Genomic DNA, 21675 nt, shown 5'->3' on the forward strand with positions numbered 1-21675 from the left:
AAGCTAAGGCTTGGCTAATAATTATCAACTCCAGTCAATTCCTATGTTTCTTTAACTCTCATCAACACTCCTCTGCTTACTTCCACCAACCACAATCCTCGAACATTATAATCAGATCCTATCAACTAGCATCAACTCTTATCAACTCTGCTCAATTCCTATCCCTCGTCGATCCTCTATATCTAGCGTCAACACTCTCATCAATTGGTCCTCGGCAACGCGCAAGACGTTGGTTTGATAAATTATTCCTAACTGCTACCGGTTAGGTCTAGCAACTCTCTAAATTCAGCTCTATTTCCATCAACCAAATGTCCAAAAGTTATCTACGTATTATCACTCGTAAATTTTTATTACATGAGAAGTTATTCTTACCGGAGTTTAATTCCATAATACCTAAAGATGGCGGCACAAACATAGACGAAGATGATAAAAAGTTGATGGCTTTCGTTCAGGTTGAATATATGATTGATACATTCTAAAGAATCGATAGAAAACATTGTTAATTCAAAAGAAACAATTGAAAATAAGCTAGAATATATAAAAACTAAACCGAACTGAAAATTTAACGAGTTTTTCTTGCCTTTAAAGAACCCTTGGAGTTCGTTGACGTCAACGCTCAGGTTTTTAAGACTTGACGTTTCACCTAAAAAATTGAGAGAAAGTTAAGCGTTCCGTTTATAACAAAACTGCGGTGTTAAAATTTATCCTATGGTTCATTCAGTATTTGTTTATACAACGTGAAAAATTATAAGGATTATGATTAGAATTCAACATAATCAGCAGGCAGTTCGGCAATTATTTTGTTGATAAGCCACAATGTAAGCGGTGATCTGACAAAAAGAATTTGAGAAATGCTGATTCGAAAGAAAAGATAGTTTTCTTTGTTTAAATAAAGAAACATATCAAGCTTTAAGGCTACGTTGGCACCGGACGAATTTGGGGCTGTTCTTGAATTCGTCTGGTTTCGACGTATGAACGCGTAAAACTGGTCAAATTTTCATCCATTTTTATCGTGCGAAATCCTGAACTTCGACAAATGCGAGTGCGCGACTGATTTATTGCGGAAATAAGGGACCGCTGTAATTGGTGTACACTGTTGTGGTGTCCCTGCCAATTGATTGTTACAATTGGCGAAGTTTCAATAAATAAATAAATAAATAAATAAACAAAATCAAATAGTTTCACTTTACCGAATAGCCGTAGACTTTCCCGCTTGGCAGTGAGATTCACTTCCCTTGCTTGATCCGTCAGATTGTAAAGTTCAAACGAACTGTTATTGATCTTCTTTAAGAATGGAAAACCCTGTTTTGAAGAGTTTTCAAAATAGAAAAGACAATCTTCAGCAGAGCTATCAGTGATTGAGCTTTGATAGTTGCTTTGTCCTTGGTTAACATCGCCCACGAAGGTGTTGTTTGTGGCGACTAAACTCACGAACCCATGTTCGGAGTCTACCGACTTGTTGTCGTTGCCTATCAAGGATAGACAAATGATTGAAAATAATATTCGGATATCGTAATATAAAAGCATTTTTCACAGAGCGCACAAGTTTATAACTTTCTCTCGAGAAAAACAATTGCCAATTAACAGTCTGATTCTCAGGTCATCTAATTGGATAAACGCGATACATTCGTGATAATGACATAATTGGTCTCGCGTGCCGCGAGAAATTTGCGTGTTTTGCGTGAGATTCTCAAAGTAAGCTAAATAAATTTCTCTTCCTAAACCATTTTCATTCTCTTGATCGGAACAGAGTTTAAACAAAACCCTAAACCACTGAGAGGCAACAATGACTTGCTTAGCATCACACAACCGGACATTATTTTTCGAATTCATAAAGTCAGCTAACTGCGTATAACGTTTTCCAAGGATATTTTTACCAGGGTGCCGTGAAGTTTTGACTTCGGTATTTTTCGCCCACGCTCCGTATACATCTGGAACGTGAAGTGTCGTCCGTAAATGTAAAGCCAGGCCCTATCACTCCAGATCTACGACGTTCACCGGTTTACCTTTCACTGATCTATATATGATATATTTAGAAGCTTAGCGCCATATTTTCTCTCTTATAACGTCAGGTCTCAACGCTGAATGGCCCGTTTTTTAAAAACCAAACTCATATATTCCAGGCCCTTCGCAATACGCGTCGAAAAACTGGTAACTTGTCTATTTTTGTCAAACAAACCGGTGTCTTAAACCACCTATCAGTGCGGAAATTATTCTAATCTATGGATGTTTATTGCCGTGGTGTAAAGGCAACGATATGGTGTCAATATTTGTCTCATTATTTTTTATTAACCTGATAATTTCAGTATGAATGAAACAACATATCATAAATTACAGCATAGTAATCATAGCACAACTTTAAAATATTCAAAGTTATATTTCTCATAATATACAGATATTTACATTATTATACACAAATACGGAATAACCAGCGTTCAAATACTACTACTTTCGAAAACATGCCCTTCCATATACAAATGTGCATGCATGCCTAATAACTTAATGTGTCCAATAAATAACTTAAGGCAGGTTATCACAAGAGTTCCTTATTTTAAATGTCTGGCCGCTATGAAACAGGCCAGCATAAATGTTCCAGTGACGACGGCTGGAGCAGAAACCTGTTTTCTCGAACGCTGTTCCAAAGTCGTATCCACGATGTTTTCCATTATTTTTGCTTCGTCTATAATGTCGATTTGATTGCGTTACTTTTCGTTGTCGTCAGTTCTTTGAGAATCTGATCTCAACATGTCATCTTGCCCCCATAATTGAGGTCTGTAAATGGGAAGAAAGAAAATTATTGCTATATTGAATATTGCTATATTACCTGTGTAAGATCGTATGTTAATTTTCTGGGCTGCCAGTTCGTCTGTGTTTTTGGCTCACAGGCGCTGGTTTTTATAGATTTGCAGTGGAGGAACGGCTTAGGTAGTCTCGGTCAATACAAACCTAGATTTCTAATAAGTTGGCCCATCATATAACAGTAGTTCATCTTGTTGGTGTAACCATAATTAAGTATAATGATTGGTTTATGGTTGTATTGGGTGTAACCATAACGGTTTCTGTAGCTGTGGGATTGTAACATGTGGAAACCGTGATGCTGGTAACTGCCAAGTTTTCTATACAGATTCTTCCAGTCGATTTTGAAGAGTTCCCGATAATATCTGGCCACATCGTTGCGAACGTTATTCACTTTATTATTGATATCCTCCGTTTTTTGGGAATCTGATCTCAACATGTCTTCTTGCCCATAACGTCCATTGGTGTCTGTAAATCGGAAGAAAGGAAAATATTACTATATTAAGCTAACTGTGTAAGAACATATGTTCATTTTCTGGGCTGCTAATTCGTCTTTGGAGTGGGGGAGGCGGCTTGAATAGTCTCAGTCAATACAAACCTAGATGTCTAATGAGTTGGCCAATCATATAACAGTAGTTCATCTTGTTGGTGTAACCATAATTAAGTATAATGATTGGTTTATGGTTGTACTGGGTATAACCATAACGGTTTCTGTAGCTGTGGGATTGTAACATATGGAAACCGTGATGCTGGTAACCGCCAAGTTTCCTATACAGATTCTTCCAGTCGATTTTGAAGAGTTCCCGATAATATCTGGCCACATCGTTGCGAACGTTGTTCACTTCATTATTGATGTCCGCCGTTCTTTGAGAATCTGATCTCAACATGTCTTCTTGCCCATTACGTCCATTGCTGTCTGTAAATGGGAAGAAAGGAAAATATTACTATATTGAGCTAACTGTGTAAGATCTTACGTTAATTTTCTAAGCTGCCAGTTCATCTTCTTTTTTTTTGTTAAAAGGCGGTAGTTTAGATACATTTGCAGTGGGGGAACGGCTTCGGTAGACTCAGGCAATACAAACCTAGATGTCGAAAAAGTTGGCCCATCATATAGCAGTAGTTCATCTTGTTGGTGTAACCATAATTGAGTATAATGATTGGTTTATGGTTGTACTGGGTGTAACCATAACGGTTTCTGTAGCTGTGGGATTGTAACATGTGGAAACCGTGATGCTGGTAACTGCCAAGTTTCCTATAAAGATTCTTCCAGTCGATTTCAAAGAGTTCCCGATAATATCTGGCCACATCGTTGCGAACGTTGTTCACTTCATTATTGATGTCCTCCGTTCTTTGAGAATCTGATCTTAACATATCTTCTTGCCCATAACGTCCACTGGTGTCTATAAATGGAAGAAAAGAAAATATTGCTGTAGGGAGTAAACTGTGTAAGATTATATGTTAATTTTCTGGGCTGCCAGTTCATCTTCTTTTTTTTGTTAAAGGGCGGTAGTTTAGATACATTTGCAGTGGGGGAACGGCTTCGGTAGACTCAGGCAATACAAACCTAAATGTCGAAAAAGTTGGCCCATCATATAGCAGTAGTTCATCTTGTTGGTGTAACCATAATTGAGTATAATGATTGGTTTATGGTTGTACTGGGTGTAACCATAACGGTTTCTGTAGCTGTGGGATTGTAACATGTGGAAACCGTGAAGCTGGTAACTGCCAAGTTTCCTATAAAGATTCTTCCAGTTGATTTTGAAGAGTTCCCGATAATATCCATCTCTTGGTGACATCTGTTTGGCGTCACCATCCTGGCCCTTCACCTTTGCTGGAGGTTTATCAGAACTACAACTCAAGCAGGATGCGTTCTTCTGAGGAGCTGGCTTATGACGATTGCAATGAGAAGACGCGACGCTATCAACTTCACTGGCCACATCGTAACCCTGACCTGACTTCACTCCGGTACTAAGAGTACCACCAACATCCGGAATCCGAGACCCCACACTTGAGTTTTTCTGATCAAATATATCCTTCAGGTACTTGCGATTCACGAGCAACCCGACCTTTCCACACTCCGTTTTACAAACTTCCATCTTATTTGGTGGGATCTTGATAAACGTGGGCAGACTGTTGGTACTGGCGATGAAAATGTCGTTGCCAAACCCCACGTGGTTGTCACATGTTCGGTCAGTAGCATGGTCCCTTTCATAAGCTTTCGCTTTCTTTGGTGGGACCTTGATTAACGTTGACGGGCTCTTGGTACTGGAGGCAAACTTTTCGTCACCATATCCCACGTGAAAGTCACATGTTAGGTCGGTGAAATAGCGATAATCACGTGACTTGTCGACTAGTTCATCCTCGTCGCTCACGTGGTGAAAACAAGGGCTCGCACTTACACCACATGTACATGGTAGGCTGTTAATAACGGCGACCTCCTCACCACCACTGCTCACGAGGCTATCACATGATGAGCTCGTGGTATCGCCTTCACTGCTCGAGCTCTCGTCATTCGACGAGTTGGTTGTTTCGTCATCACTGTCCCCGTGCTCGTCACGTGATGATTCCGTGTCCGTGCTGGTTTCATCATCAGTGTTCACTGAAGCTTTTCTTGATAAGTCAACGGTTGCATTGATGATCACGTGCTTGTCACATGCAATATCATGCTGGAGGACGACGAATCTTTCTGATGGTATCGGTAGTATCTCTGCCCCAGGTGTCTCACGGAACGAGATCTTAAGTTTTTGTGGCACACTGACAGGTTTACCAAACAACTTGGAGCGGATCTTTGAGATGGTCAGACTAAAGAAAAAAACAAATATGTTTATGATAGAAATATGTTTAATCAGTCAATTCCTATGTTTCTTTAACTCTCATCAACATTCCTCTGCTTACTTCCACCAACCACAACCCTCGTACATTATAATCAGATCCTATCATTCCACTAGCATCAACTCTTATCAACTTTCCTCAAATCCTATCCCTCGCCGATCCTCTATATCTAGCGTCAACACTCTCATCAATTGGTTCTCCGGCAACGCGCAAGACGTGGGTTTGATAAATTATTCCTAACTGCTACCGGTTAGGTCTAGCAACTCTCTAAATTCAGCTCTATTTCCATCAATCAGATGTGCAAAAGTTATCTAAGTATTATCACTCGTAAATTTTTATTACACGAGAAGTTATTCTTACGGGAGTTTAATTCCATAATATCTAAAGATGGCGGCGCAAACATAGACGAAGATGATAAAAAGTTGATGGATTTCGTTCAGGTTGAATATATGATTGATACATTCTAAAGAATCGATAGAAAACATTGTTAATCCAAAAGAAACAATTGAAAATAAGCTAAAATATATAAAAACTAAACCGAACTGAAAATTTAACGAGTTTTTCTTGCCTTTAAAGAACCCTTGGAGTTCGTTGACGTCAACGCTCAGGTTTTTAAGACTTGACGTTTCACCTAAAAAATTGAGAGAAAGTTGAGCTTTCCGTTTACAACAGAACTGCGGTGTTAAAATTTATCCTATGGTTCATTCAGTATTTGTTTATACAACGTGAAAAATTATAAGGATTATGATTAGAATTCAACATAAACAGCAGGCAGTTCGGCAATTATTTTGTTGATAAGCCACAAAACCCGTGTAAGCGTATTGATTTGAGAAATGCTGATTCGAAAGAAAAGATAGTTTTCTTGGTTTAAATAAAGAAACATATCAAGCTTTAAGGCTACGTTGGCACCGGACGAATTTGGGGCCGTTCTTGAATTCGTCTGGTTTCCACGTATGAACACGTAAAACCGGTCAAATTTTCATCCATTTTTACCGTGCGAAGACCTGAACTTCGACAAATGCGAGTGCGCGACTGATTTATTGCGAAAATAAGGGACCACTGTAATTGGTTTACACTGTTGTGGTGTCCCTGCCAATTGATTGTTACAATTGGCGAAGTTTCAATAAATAAATAAATAAATAAATAAATAAACAAAATCAAATAGTTTCACTTTACCGAAAAGCCGTAGATTTTCCCGCTTGGCGGTGAGATTCACTTCCCTTGCTTGATCCGTCAGATTGTAAAGTTCAAACGAACTGTTATTGATCTTCTTTAAGAATGGAAAACCCTGTTTTGAAGAGTTTTCAAAATAGAAAAGACAATCTTCAGCAGAGCTATCAGTGATTGAGCTTTGATAGTTGCTTTGTCCTTGGTTAACATCGCCCACGAAGGTGTTGTTTGTGGCGACCGAACTCACGAACCCATGTTCGGAGTCTATCGACTTGTTGTCGTTGCCTATCAAGGATAGACAAATGATTGAAAATAATATTCGGATATCGTAATATAAAAGCATTTTTCACAGAGCGCACAAGTTTATAACTTTCTCTCGAGAAAAACAATTGCCAATTAACAGACTGATTCTTAGGTCATCTAATTGGATAAACATTCGATAATCCGCGATGACATAATTGGTCTCGCGTGCCGCGAGAAATTTGCGTGTTTTGCGCGGGATTTTTAAAGTAAGCTGAATAAATTTCTCTTCCTAAACCACTTTCATTCTCTTGACAGGAACAGAGTTTAAACAACATCCTAAACCACTTAGAGGCAACAATGACTTACTTAGCATCACACAACCGGACATTATTTTTCAAATCCATAAGGTCAGCTGACTGCGTAACGTTTGCCAAGGATAATTTTACTAGGATGCCGTGACGTTTTGACTCCGGTATTTTTCCGTTTCAATTCTAGGAATATTTGGAAGCCGGCGCGGATTTCATAGAAACGAACACTTTTAGTGGAACATCGATCGCACAAGCTGATTATGGACTCGAACATATCGTACGTATATGGCGTTTTGTCCACGCATATTTTAAAACAAATTTATATTTTGTATCTTATCCTTTTCTCTTGATATTCTATCTACTGAGATTCCTACTTTATCCTATCACAATGATATGTAATGACCTTGAATCGTTCTAGGTTTATCGTCTCAATAAAGAATCGGCGAAACTCGCGAAAAAAGCTGCAGAAGAAGTTGAGATATCATCTGGTGCGGTGTGAATGCTTTTGAACTGTGTTTTAAATTGATGTTTTAGTTCTTTTTGTGTTTACTTTCATGTGATACGATTTTGTTGCTCAGGGATTCCTCGTTTCGTTGCTGGTGCTGTTGGACCGACAAATAAGACATTGTCCCTGTCGCCTTCAGTTGAAAATCCGGGTTATAGAAATGTCAGTAAGTGAACCGTTGATAATCACGACAACAAATCCGTCACTTAGAAATTAGGTGCCATTTCTTGACCTTTCAATTTCAAGCGACCATATCCAGAGCATCTTTGATATCGTTGATGTGTTTTTAAGTAATGTTTTGCTTTCAATCTCTGTTCTTTTTTCACAGCGTTTGATGAGCTGGTTGAGGCGTATTCTGAACAAATCCGTGGTCTTCTTGATGGCGGTGCTGACATTCTATTGGTGGAGACAGTGTTCGATACGGCAAATGCCAAGGTGATGTTTCGTTGGCTAGTCTCCTTCATTGATCCCAAAAATAAGCTAGATAGCAAACCCATTTTTCTGCTGCACCAAATAAAGCCAGTTACATTACATTTTAATAATCTAATCCGTAAGAGGAATATACTAGCAAAACTAAAAGGGAATTAAATACACTTTTAGGCAGCTCTTTTTGCCGTCAGTACGATATTCGAAACATATGAACGCGTTCCAGTTTTTGTAAGTACCGTATATAGTTGTGGTGTTAAACTTCAAAAATTTCTTCTGAATGTGCGTGTTTCCACCACAGGTTTCTGGGACGATTGTTGATAAAAGTGGACGCACGTTGTCGGGTCAAACAGCTGAGGGTTTCATAACCAGTGTCTCGCACGCTGAACCAATGTGGTTGGTATAACATTCACAATAGCAGCCTTATCCAGTATTTATACTGAGTGAAACCATCATTTTCAGTTAATATGTTGAAGAAAAACCCAGCCAAATTTATTGACCTGTGTAGCTCGGGATATTAGTGTAGTTCGATTGCTCTTTGCTACTTTTTTTAAACGAATGAATCAAAACTAGTCTAGAATATCTCGTGCATTAGTCGAGGGCAAGCGATCAATAGTTGTTATTCTTGTGTTTTTTTAGTCTTGGTCTAAACTGTGCTTTGGGCGCTGTAGAGATGAGACCGTTCATTGAAGCATTTTCAATGGAAACAGATCGTTACATAATTTGTTATCCAAATGCTGGTAAAGTACTGAAAACTAACGATTTTCTATAATATTCATGTAAGTTTGCATGGTGACATCAAGTAAGTAATTTAGCTTATTAAAGGTAACCCACGTAAGTATTTAATACGGCAAAGCTTCGAAAGTCGAATATTTCTTCCCGTTCATGAAAAGAGGACGTGTTATTTGACGGAATAGATTAGTTCAATCTTACGCACATGAGTATGTTCCTAGGTCTCCCAAACACCTTTGGAGGCTACGATGAGTTGCCGGAAATGACTGCCTCATACTTAAAGGTAGGACGTGACGATACGAGAATATAATAACCGCAGATAACTGATTTCACTTTACTGAAGAGATTTTACATACGAGCCTTTTTTACCAGTGTTTTCATGTTTTCAGCAATTCGTGAGCGATGGTTTGGTGAATATTGTTGGTGGTTGCTGTGGAACTACTCCGGATCATATAAAGTACGCGAATAACTGTCACTTTGTGTTTTTTACATCCTGCATGTAAACCCACGATAGTGACAATACGAGTTGCTCAAAACGAGTTTAAAACAATAAGTTCACAAGTTTGAATAATTGTCGGAATGAAATACATCTTCGACATGTCGCTATAGAGGCATGTATATACAGTCGAGATGTCACTTTGAACGTTGTTTTAGTGTTTTCAAAAATCCATATCATGTTTATTTTCGCAATTTGTTTTTTGCTTTGTAATTGTAAAATGTTGTCTTTTATAGAGCAATCAAAGAAGCCGTTGCTCCCTTAAAACCGAGGATACCGCCCAAAGATCTGCACAGTGATGCACTTTTGCTGTCAGGTATATAGTTATAATCAAGACGGAAGCTTAAGTATCCCATTGAGAAGCATCTTGTGTTTATAAAAGAGAAATTCGTTATTGCTTTTTGTAGGACTGGAAAGGACGCTTGTTTCAAGCGATTCGCTTTTTCTCAACATCGGCGAGAGATGTAATGTCGCTGGTTCCCGCCGTTTTGCCAGGCTCATCCGGGACGGCCACTATGAGGTATGTGTTATACTTCGTTTGAGAAAAATACATTGTTGTTATCAACGTTAAAAAATATTTGGCCTATCCATATACCAATCTTCATGTGTGATAAAAAATCATAGATAATAACTTTAGATAATAGTTGAAATGTACCATTATCTGACATGTCAACAAATGCATGAGAACCACGATGTTTGGACCTGGCATTTGTTCAAATGTGTAGCACCGCTATGACACAAACAATATGATAAACATTTAAAAGAAAACTCGGGAAATCTTTGCATTGGAAGTGTGATTTACAGTCTAGCTTTGGCTAACCTTATTAATTTCTTAATCTGTTTGAAGGAAGCTCTAAATGTAGCGAAACTTCAGGTTGAAAATGGCGCTCAAGTTTTGGACATCAACATGGACGAAGGTCTTTTGGACGGTGTTTCAGCCATGGCGAAATTTGTTAATCTCATTGCATCCGAACCAGAGATTGCCAAGGTACGTTCATCCTCGCTAAGTATACTCGTACTCGGTAAAACTGGCACTGGTAAAACCCGTTTCTTTACTATCAACTTGCATTGAGTCACTCGTACTCTCATCAGAAATGTTTTTAGTTCAAAGCGTCGAAAAGGTTTTCTCTTGTTTATTTTAGTTGTTATACCACATTTAATGAGCAGCTTTTTTGAATTAAAACACGACCAACATTGCTCCCTGGTTATATTTTGAAAGGCATCTTCATCGAATAACAAACTGTTTTAGGCTTAATACAATCATTGCTTCTTTTCAAAGATTCCCCTATGCATCGACTCATCCAATTTCGCCGTCATCGAAGCAGGTTTAAAGTGCACTCAAGGCAAATGCATTGTGAACAGTATCAGCTTGAAAAACGGCAAGAAAGATTTCATCGAGAAAGCCAACTTAATCAAGAAATATGGCGGCGCAGTTGTCATTATGGCGTTTGACGAAACTGGTCAGGTATAGCAAATAACCCAGATTTGATTCCTATATTCAGAAGAAAAGTCTCAAGACTTTAGCTGAAAGGAAAATGTTTAAAAAATACAAAAGTGATCATCTACAATTTGCCGGGATTTGGTCGAATGTATGGTAGTTGCTTTTGTATTTTTCAAATATCAGGGTTTTTTTTACCAAAGTCCACACAAACAAATTAATATTTAACCCAGAGTTATCGCTAACCTATGCAGCTTTGAACAACTGGTCCCTTATTATTTCTGCTCAAACTTTGGAAAATCTAATTCCCAAATCACATATTTCTGATATAAACAATTTATCAATCTCTTAGGCAGCAGAATGTGAACGAAAGGTCGAGATTTGTAGTCGTGCGTATCATATTTTGGTAAACGAAGTAAATTTTAATCCAAACGACATCATCTTTGATCCAAATATCTTGACGGTCGCTACCGGAATCGAGGAGCATAATAATTATGGCAAATATTTTATCGAGGCGACAAGACTCATAAAGGTATCGAACGTTTTCTGATGCAATGGGATAAGAAATAGGCTGCAATAAAGAAAATGCCCGGGTCCATAGTTCTACAGGTAGTTGGTAGCTAGAAATGAAGTAATATTCCGTAAATAGTGGTGAGAGATGATGCAGCCTAGTTTTTATATTGTGTCAACAGTCTGTTGCCGAAAACCTTTTCTGCTTCTGAAATTATTAATCCTTTTCATTTGGGTAGTGTTGCAGCTCCTCGCAAGAATGATTTCGTTGGCTGAACTTTACAATACATTTCTGTTTCAACCAATAGTATAGCTTCGTTCTTTAGAAAGCATAGAAAAGCATTCTCCAATTGGACGAAAGCTTCCGAGCATTGCGACATGTCCCTTTCATTTTATTTTGACTTCGAGAAGGCAATGTTTGTCCGACAGAAGGAGACAGCCAAAGTATCACAGTTTCAACTGCATGCGATGTTTTTTTCTTCATCTTCAGACACATCTGCCTCATGCTCGCGTCAGTGGTGGCCTGTCAAACTTCTCTTTCTCCTTTCGTGGTATGGATGTGATCAGGGAAGCCATGCACAGCGTTTTTCTATATCACGCTATTAAGGTAAACTTTACGAGGCATTACACACATCAAATTTGTTCCTCTCTGTAAAAGCAGTTTCATAAAGACAAACGATGATTCTGATGGTATGTTATGGCTACAGGAGTTAAGATATAAACCCAGTTAGGGCCTACACAAATACCTTTGAAACAACCTTTTGCAAAAAAGTTCCGAAACATTTGAAATACCTTTTATACAGAAACCCCCCATACTATGAGTAACTTCTATTTTTTCTCTCGAAGGCTGGTCTGGACATGGCCATCGTAAACGCGGGAAATCTTCCTGTTTATGATGACATCGACAAGCGATTGCTTGAACTTTGTGAAGCTGTGTTATGGAACACAGATCCAAACGCCACTGAGAAACTTCTTCAGCATGCCCAGGTTAGTTTGGATGACAACAGTAACACCGCATTATGCAGATAAATGTTTTCAAGTACCACTATAAATGAAGTCTTGCAAGTGTCAATATTGACCGTTTCAAGAGTCTAATATAACTGGAAGAGAACGATGGACTCATGACAAGCATATTTCAGTCTATTCTTTATTTCCACCAAAAAAGGTGTCGTACACTCGACTGCCCCCGAACACTGTTTAAAGTTAAAGGTTTGTGTTCTCCGAGTTACCTTTTGATAATCTTTTCTTCAATTTATCCATCCAGTCTCTTGGTAAAGGAGCGAAAAAGCAAGAAGTCAGTGACGAATGGCGTTGTGGATGTGCCGAAGATAAGCTGGAATATGCCTTAGTCAAGGTTTGTTTACTCAAGATACGCTATTTGTCAGGTCAGATTTAGTTGTTACCAGATGTTAATGGTGTATGAGTTGGTAGTTGATAGTTGATTATTGATAGTCTTGTGAATCTGTTGTCAGCCATGCGCTGACATCCCCGTTAACTTTGCCCATCGAAACAAATAAGAGTCTCTAGTATAGAAAAGTTGCACATTTTCAGCTGAATTCAATGGTGGTGTTTTTTAATCTTCCAACAACCGTGCACCAAAGTTTGTATAATGAGCGAAATGCTTTTGTTTTCTTAATAGGGCATAGATAAGTTTGTGATCGAAGATGTTGAAGAATGCAGACAGAATTTTGAACGATACCCACAACCTTTGAAAGTCATTGAAGGCCCTCTGATGAAGGTATACGAGCTTCTTTCTAGTCTCTCTGTGATCACTTGAATTGCATGGGAAATATCCCTGCCTGTGCGAGGGCAGAAGCAAGCGTGCCAATGGCTGTCAATTGTAATATATTCTGGCCTGTTTGTCTTACCAGGGAATGTCAATCGTTGGTGATCTCTTTGGAGCGGGAAAGATGTTCTTGCCACAGGTGAGATACTCTTGTTAATTTGTATGAGTCTCCGTCTAGTTGATCTTTTTTACCTATAATTTAAAACTTTACTTTATACAATACAATTGAACATGATTCAGTGCATTTAGTTGCATCGGAGAATACCAAGGAAAGGTTGCAAAGCAATATGTACTAGACTAGTTTTACACTAACAACTAACAAGTCAGATTATTGTTCTTATCGAAATTATTGGTCTTAGAAAAGGGTTCTCGAGGAAGCGTTGAGAAATGTCTCGAGAAAGGTCTCGCAACTTACTATTAATCATGTCTATAGGTTATCAAGTCAGCCCGTGTTATGAAGAAGGCAGTTGCTTATCTCATACCGTACATTGAAAAAGAAAAGGAGCAGATGGAACAAGAGTTGCGGGCACAAGGCGCTTGGGATGAAAACGTATGTTACCTTTCACGAAAGATTCATACATACTTCATGAAGCATGTTATATATAGTGGGTTTCGAGTACTGCTTGTCTTCATTTACAGAAACGTTTTAACGGAACGATTGTGTTAGCTACAGTGAAAGGAGATGTTCACGACATTGGAAAGAATATTGTTGGAGTTGTGCTACGATGTAACAACTATAGGTATAATATTAATTTCATGTTGTAAGGGTTCGGATTGTTGTGGATGTTGATTGAGGAATACTTGCACAAGAAGTTAAAAGCCTAGGACAACATTTGTTATCATTTTCAATGCCATGAAATCATTTTTTGTCGCATAAAGGTCTTTAATTCAGCAAAAATATCTTACTCAGCATTCAAAACTATTTTAGAGTGATTGATCTTGGAGTGATGACACCGTGTGAAAAGATATTGCAAACAGCGATTGAAGAAAGAGCAGGTTAGTCCAATGTTTACATTAAATAATAAATTGGTCAAGGAGTTCTTCGTCAAAGAAGTTTAAAGTTGAATATGATTTCATGAATGAACAAAAGCCTCATAATTAACAGCACGATATTTTTTTTCCATATCTTTAATCAGATCCAAAACTTTTCGGTTTCCTGTATATTTTCTAACCAAGCACGAGAGAGCCTGAGAGGTTTTCAGACTGCTTAAGAAGCCTTTTATGTTCAGATATCATTGGTCTATCGGGTCTTATCACCCCATCTCTTGAAGAGATGATTCATGTTGCGAAGGAAATGGAAAGGCAGGGTTTCAAAATACCTCTGCTTATTGGCGGAGCTACGACGTCAAAGTAAGTTGTACAGAATGAAACATTTCAGGACAGGTTACCCATAAGATCATGGATGATAGGAATTTTACGAAATCTTCCATTCAAAACGAGTTTATCTTTTATTTCCCTAGGACACACACTGCAGTTAGAATATGTCCGAGGTACTCTGAGCCAACCATTCATGTCCTGGACGCTTCAAAAAGTGTTGTTGTGGTAAGGTGACGAAATTCTTATCAAATTTTGCCTTTAAATATCGGGTCAAGTAATCACAAGATAGCAGCTATTGTAGAGAAAGCTTCAAGAACTGCGAAAACTTTTGGATCAACTGGAGAAATCATCTTGAAATATAAATGTTATTGTATTCATCGGAGTGAACACACGACATTTTGACACAATTTTCGCGGCCCGTGCCATTTTAAGCCGGAGTTACGGGCGTTAATAGTGTGATTTCCTGTATTTCAACAGTGTGGGAGGTTGCTGAACGAGGAAGAGAAAGAAGATTACTGTCTAGATATCAACGAGGATTATGACATGCTACGCTCTGATCATTACGACGGTATAAAGGTACGTAGATTATGTTATATATCTAAAAGTTTGGACTGGCAAAGAGCTTTGCAATGAATGAAGTAATTTGCCACTAGTTTTTAAAGTTGAATCCGTTATTTAGGACCGAAGATATTTATCATTGGCCAATTGGCCGAAAGAAGGAAAAGGCTCGTTCTAGACTGGACGACATTTAAGCCAGGTATTCTGTTGGCTACTTCAGGATGTGAGATGTCACCCATTCCTACCTTATCCTGCTTTCCCCTACTTTAACCTGCTTTCCCTACTTTAGCCTGCTTTACCCTGCTTTACCCTACTTTACCCTACTTTTCTTACCTTATCCTCTCTTACCCTGCCTTATCCCCAGCCCTACCTAACCTTAACCATGCTAACCCTGTCTTTCTTCTGTCAAGTCCGTCCAAAGTTTCTTGGAGCTCAAGTTTTCGATAATTACGAAATAGAAAAGATAATTCCTTACATCGACTGGAAGCCATTCTTCGATGTCTGGCAATTGCGCGGGAAATATCCAAACCGCGGATATCCCAAGATATTTCGCGACAAAACTGTAGGTAAGTCGCATTGAAATCTGTTTTACATGCTAAGAAACACAAGACTTCGTGTGTGTAAAACCTCTAATAATGCCACTCGACTTCATCGAGTTGAACGTAAAAGTTGAGTTACAACATGGTATTGTGTTCCTACAAACTTCAGTGCTCTCCGGTGTAAGAATTACGGTGAAATATGATGAGTTACGTCTTATACATTCTTAGGCGCGGAAGCAAAGAAAGTGTTTGACGAAGCCCAAACCTTACTGAATGAAATTGTCGAAAAGAAATTATTTCGCGCCGTGGCCCAAATAGCCTTCTATCCAGCCAACAGCCAAGGGGATGACATCCTCTTGTATCGTCCCGAAGACGATGGAAAATTTAAAGAAACATTAGCTGTGTTTTACAGCCTGAGACAGCAAGCGGAGAAAGAGCCTGGGTCGGATGACCCGTACGTGTGCTTGTCGGATATGGTAGCACCATTGGAGTCTGGGATCCAGGACTATGTCGGTTGCTTTGCGTGTTCGGTGTTTGGCGCCGAGGAACTGGTCAAAGAGTAAGATATGAAATCAAATGTGGTATTCAACAAAGCGTGAGATGATTTTGAGGTATTGAAATGAGCAGAAAACATGATCCTGGCAGTCGTATAATCACCACAACAATAGCATGTGCTTGTTTGGTGTCTTAAGGACTTATTTCAATACTTCAAAGTCCTCTCACGCTTCGTTGGATCTTGGGTAACCGGACTCATGTAAACAGCTTTAGTGGCTGTTCACATGAGCCCGGTTACCAAGATTTAACAATGTTTAACAAACATTTAAAATGGACTTTGAGGTATTGAAGTCAGTAAATAACACGATTCTGGTAGTTGTGTGATCATCCTAACAATAGCATGTGATTGTTCTGTTTCAAAAAGAGTTTTTTCATACCTCAAAGTCCATTTTACGCTTCGTTAAATCTCGGTAACCGGGCTCATGTGAACAGCTTCTCAGAGTTAGTATGTTAAGTATAGTGTACCTTGGCACATGTACAGCCAAGGGGTTACCAAGGGACACTTGTTGACAATTTCCTCCCATAAATCCTGCTGATTAACTGATTATGTAAATCCTTAGATACGAGGCGGCTGGTGATGACTACAGTTCTATTATGGTGAAAGCTCTTGCTGATAGACTGGCAGAGGTGATAAAGAACAAATTAATTTTCTAGAATAATTTGCTTTATTCATATTCTAATATTTGTTTCCATATCGCCTTCTACTTAAGGCGTTGGCTGAAGAGCTTCACGAACGGGTTCGAAAAGAATTCTGGGGCTACAGCAATACAGAAGCCCTCGAAGCTAAAGAATTGCACATGATCAAATATGAGGTTTGTTATGGGAGGTTTTGAGAACAACCATTAAGTGAAACTATAATAATATACCACCATCTTAACTACCTGTCTTGATATACTACATTCTAATGACCAGGAGCCGGTTGTATAAAACTCTTTAACTACATTTTGCATAGTTAAAGGTTAGTTTCCACTCCGGAAAATTATCCTTTGAATCGGACAGGACAGGAAAGTTTCCTTTGTATAAACACCGCCTGAGAACTCACTTACAAAGGAAATTTTATTGTCCGTTCTGATCCAAAGGAGATTTTTCATGAGTGGAAACTAGCCTTTAATCGAATTGGCCAATTCTGTGCTAACTACAGTTAAAAGTTAACTAGTCCTTTATACAACTAGCTTCTGCATCGTTAATTTACTATTTCCTTGACGCATCTCATACTTAATATTCTACTTTCTTGATTCCTGCCGTGTTGTAGGGGATACGACCAGCCCCGGGATATCCCAGCCAGCCGGATCACACCGAGAAACGAACCATGTGGGATTTGATGGACTGTGAGAGACAAACTGGTATCCAACTGACTGAATCTTTAGCTATGTACCCAGCGGCGTCTGTTTGTGCCATCTACTTCGCTCATCCCAAGTCCTACTATTTCTCTGTCGGCAAGATTACCGAGGAACAGGTATTTCTTGAGCCTTTTTTGTAAGGTTATTTAGGCAGAATACTGTCCGGTTATACCTCGCTATATTCTATATATATGTTTTATTTTATCACTACTTTACCCCCAAATTATCTTTCAAAATATTTTTGCGATAAACAAAGTGGATTCCCGCGATAATTAACTTCTCGGTTATTGTTATTCTAGGTGAAAGATTATGCAGAGAGAAAAGGTTTTAGCGTCGAAGAAATGGAAAGATGGCTGGCTCCGATTTTGTCTTACGAAAGAGATGATTCCCCAATGTCGGCGTGAATCATTCGTAGTCTTTTTTCTCTTAGGCTTCTAAAATTGATATTTATTTATAACGTTCGACGCTTGCAACTATTTAGTTTGATATTTTGATAATGCTATGGGTGGGGAGTAGGAACAGACATATAAAGACGGGTTTTAACGATCAATTGGAAGGGTTCAGAGCTTTGAATCCAGCATTCAGGGTAGTCGCGCGTCTTTTCAGGGTCGAGATATAACGCATTTGAAAAGTCGCATACAGCAACTGGCTGAACTGGAAGAATTCTAATATCCATATCGACGCGCGATATCTTAATTCAATTAACATACGGAGGTACGAGCCTAAAATCGATAAAACATTTGCCCAACTTTTCTATATTCAATTAATAATAATTTCATCCTATGGCAGAGAACTCCACAGTGTGTCCAAAAAAGTGCCCTCTTGAATTTACAAACATTGCCGGTTAATGAAGCATGCCAAGGGTATATTTTTTCACGTATTGCAAAAGAAAAGGTATTGTTCTTTCGAGCAATTTTGCATATTCATACGATGGTTTAACATTGAGTAATAATTAGATATGTATATTTCAATTCTTCTAATCTCAGCCACCACACACGCGTTGTGATTCAAAACTTCGAAATGGCTTCTACACGGTTCTAACTAAAGCCGGTTCTAACTAAAGCCGGTTCTAACTAAAGCCGGTTCTAACTAAAGCAAGAGACGCGGGTTTGACGGCTGTGAAAATCGCAATGAACAGTTCTGGCATTTTGGCGACAGATTTAACTCGACGAGCATGCAAACTTGTTTCACGACACGTTCATATTTTGAAGGCGAAGCGTCTGCATCGTTCAAAATTACCTTTTAACTGTCTCCTGGTGAGTTTCTCTAAATGTGAATGGCACGTGTAATATATCTATACAATATAGTCTTGAGAATTTATTTCAGCTGTAGTATATTTCAGTATATACATTAGTAAATTATCGCGATCGTATAATAACTTCATGCATGCATGCAGCAACGCTGAATCGATCCACATTGTCCCCGAATGAAAATCCGGGCGAGAGGCGACTTCTAAATTGCTTCGATGCATAATTCAGTTGTTCATCAAAACGAGTCGAAATTCTAAAGAAAATAGCGGTAAAGGATTGAAAAATCTGGATGAATTTATTTAACCTAAAATTAGGTGTTTGAGAGCACTACAAAGAAAAAGGTATAGCAAATTTTGCGTATGAAAAATAACATCTGGCAGCCCATAATTGGAACGTAGAGCTAGTACAAAAAGAAATAACCTCTAATACAAAAAAAATAACCTCTAAAATCAATTTGTCTATCGCCGTTCAAATCGGCCTCTCTCATCATATCGTCCAGTTCCTCTTCGGTCAGTCGTTCTCCGAGCTGTCCCATCGTCCTTCGGAGTTCCTTCATCGATATACGACCATTTCCACCCTTATCAAAATGTCGAAAAGCCTTGTGGATATCACTCTCCAAATCGGGAGCTGGCCGACGATTCTCCATTATCCTCAGGAATTGATTGAAATTTATAAATTTTTTATCTGCAATAGTTAAAAACAATATTAAGACAATTAAGACAGGCGTTGGGATACATGTTTCTATACATTTTAGACACCCGTTTTATCAACAACTTTAAATCGCAAATCCTTTGACCCGATAATTTTACACTTCTCTAACCCCACTAGTAAAGCTAAAATCTTAGTAAAAGGGACGGGGGTATCATTTTTTTACCAGGAATGAAGGAATAAAGAATTCCTTCATTGTTCTTTTGGCTTTAAAGTCGACCGAGTCATCGTCCAGTTCACATAGAGTTCTCTGGGTGTCACTGACTTCTATTTAAACTGAATATACCTCCTTCGCTCGCTTGTGTGACTATTGTATGAAGTTCCTCGTCTGTACAGGTCTGCCCGACAGTTTTCAGCAAGACACCGATATCATTCACAGCCACTTTACCAGGCTTGTCTTTTACACACAAGTTAAACGCTTCACGCAAATCTAGAAACGATGATTTCAAATATTTAGGAAACGCTGGTAGTGGGGCATATTCATATATCCGTCGAACATGCAGGCAATGCAGCATCATTTTTCAAAATTTTGTTTTTGTAAAAAATCAAGCAAGCATATGCTTTGGTTAATCATTTTTCAACAGCTATTTACTTGTCTTACCTTCAACCTCCTCCGGTGTAAACTTTGTTGATGGCTGTTCAAACAAAAAGTTTGCACAGATGATAAAAGTTGTTCATTCCAATATATTTATTCTAAATTTTCTGCTGAACATTATTAAAATTTGATTAAAATTGACATACTATAATTATATATAGGCCTAGCGACCTGCATCCTCGAATGATCGCGGTTTAATATGATGACCTATTTTGCCACCCATTCCTCCATATTAATTTCGTAAACTTATACATGCTTGTTTTATATGTAAGAGCAAAATGTATGTTTCATGTGGAGGAGCGATTCTCTAAAAACACAGTACATCGCCCAGAAAAAAATCGCATATAGTCTTAAAACGAGCGACCAGATTAATTAAGTAAATTTTAAACGAAATGAAACAGCGTCATTACAAAAACTGATTCACTTCGAACATTCACACATACTGTAGAAACCTTAGTCACGGGACCGGAAAATAAAATCAATTTTTTAAAGATATGTAAGTAAAGTCTCAAGGCTATATAAGACGAATGCTGCCGCCTTACGCCTTACAATGCTTACTATACTATACAGCAATTTTCCAAGTTCTAATTTACTCGCAGTATTTCAAAGCATAAAATTAGAATATAATAGTGGCTAAGCTATATCCTTGAACCGGGTTAAGGAATATATGCACTTACATTTTTATCCCGTTCGTTCATATCTGATCAAAATAGGAAGTTTATTAGCAGTTTTAAGCAATCGTATTTTCCACGAGTTTGTATGCAGGCAATTGTTGTAGTTAAGTACATAAATAATCATAACATCAACTTGTTTATTCAATGTTTAAGATTTTTGACAGGTATTTGCACTTTTGCGGTTTGCAATAACTGTAAATGAATCTCAGCATGTTGAGACAAGAAAAAACTCCACTATCTGGCCGTATCTCGAAGTTCGCAACAATTTCGCTAAATTATAAGTAAACGCTCTACACAAAACCCCTGATTTTCAACCGTGCATTATGCAAGAAATTCAACGCATTGCTGATGTGTTTTGCCAAACAAATTGCTGTCCACATTTGCCGAACAAAGAAATTTATTGTTTCGACGGATGTGGGTTTAAGCAGTCATTCAAGCATCAAATTTTATATGACAAACATGAAACACGTAGCAACGGCTAAGCTGATTTTGCGCCTGCAATGGCCTATTGCTTTCTCATGCACATCACCAAATTGGCAAATGAATGAAAATCACAGGTTTTAACACCAAGTTTGACGTTTACCGTACACATCAATCTCTGTAATATTATCTAATCTAAATTGCCAAGTTGCAAGTATAGTCGTTGAAAGTTGTTCAGTGTTTCGTCATCTTTATAAAAACATTTCATTGGGCTTTGAGTCGAGTTTTTGTAAACTTATAACACTTTCAGTCACTAAACTAATAATGACATAAATAATGGTTCGTGGCAATTGAGATCTACGATGGCGCTGCATGCATGTGCGTCTTGTGACGAATGTGGTTTAACAATGCGTATTTCTTGGTATCACGCGACGCATCTCGTGATGTTCTCATGACTAGTTTTCATTATACTGTGGG

General features: G+C 38.4%; 2 protein-coding genes across 2 annotated transcripts in view; one reads left to right on the forward strand and one right to left on the reverse strand.

Annotated features, from left to right (window-relative positions):
• LOC114519902 (methionine synthase-like) overlaps positions 1–18872 on the forward strand; it is a 45086-nt gene extending 26214 nt beyond the window's left edge. Inside the window, 34 exon segments of the mRNA XM_028540076.1 lie at positions 7357–7448; positions 7537–7626; positions 7768–7837; positions 7928–8020; positions 8183–8289; positions 8455–8511; positions 8582–8676; positions 8920–9020; positions 9234–9295; positions 9402–9469; positions 9745–9824; positions 9916–10028; positions 10356–10496; positions 10788–10973; positions 11299–11478; positions 11947–12063; positions 12303–12443; positions 12721–12810; positions 13096–13194; positions 13328–13381; positions 13676–13792; positions 13882–13982; positions 14171–14238; positions 14472–14592; positions 14703–14784; positions 15037–15135; positions 15239–15265; positions 15268–15316; positions 15528–15683; positions 15885–16215; positions 16772–16838; positions 16922–17023; positions 17464–17667; positions 17851–18872. Coding sequence (XP_028395877.1) covers positions 7357–7448; positions 7537–7626; positions 7768–7837; positions 7928–8020; positions 8183–8289; positions 8455–8511; positions 8582–8676; positions 8920–9020; positions 9234–9295; positions 9402–9469; positions 9745–9824; positions 9916–10028; positions 10356–10496; positions 10788–10973; positions 11299–11478; positions 11947–12063; positions 12303–12443; positions 12721–12810; positions 13096–13194; positions 13328–13381; positions 13676–13792; positions 13882–13982; positions 14171–14238; positions 14472–14592; positions 14703–14784; positions 15037–15135; positions 15239–15265; positions 15268–15316; positions 15528–15683; positions 15885–16215; positions 16772–16838; positions 16922–17023; positions 17464–17667; positions 17851–17955 — 3665 coding nt within the window. The 3' untranslated portion in view covers positions 17956–18872.
• On the reverse strand, positions 18865–21580 carry LOC114519904 (calmodulin-A-like). Its single transcript, XM_028540078.1, has 5 exons — positions 20782–21580; positions 20111–20144; positions 19796–19939; positions 19243–19485; positions 18865–19054 (listed from the first exon to the last, which is right to left on the reverse strand). The coding sequence occupies exons 1-5, from the start codon at positions 20800–20802 to the stop codon at positions 19026–19028; spliced, it is 471 nt and encodes a 156-aa protein (XP_028395879.1). The 5' UTR covers positions 20803–21580; the 3' UTR covers positions 18865–19025.
• Positions 21581–21675: the final 95 nt, after the last annotated feature.

This window comes from Dendronephthya gigantea, unplaced genomic scaffold (genome assembly GCF_004324835.1).
Source record: "Dendronephthya gigantea isolate DGI-Jeju-01 unplaced genomic scaffold, DenGig_1.0 000015F, whole genome shotgun sequence".
NCBI classification, from domain to species: Eukaryota; Metazoa; Cnidaria; class Anthozoa; order Malacalcyonacea; family Nephtheidae; genus Dendronephthya; species Dendronephthya gigantea.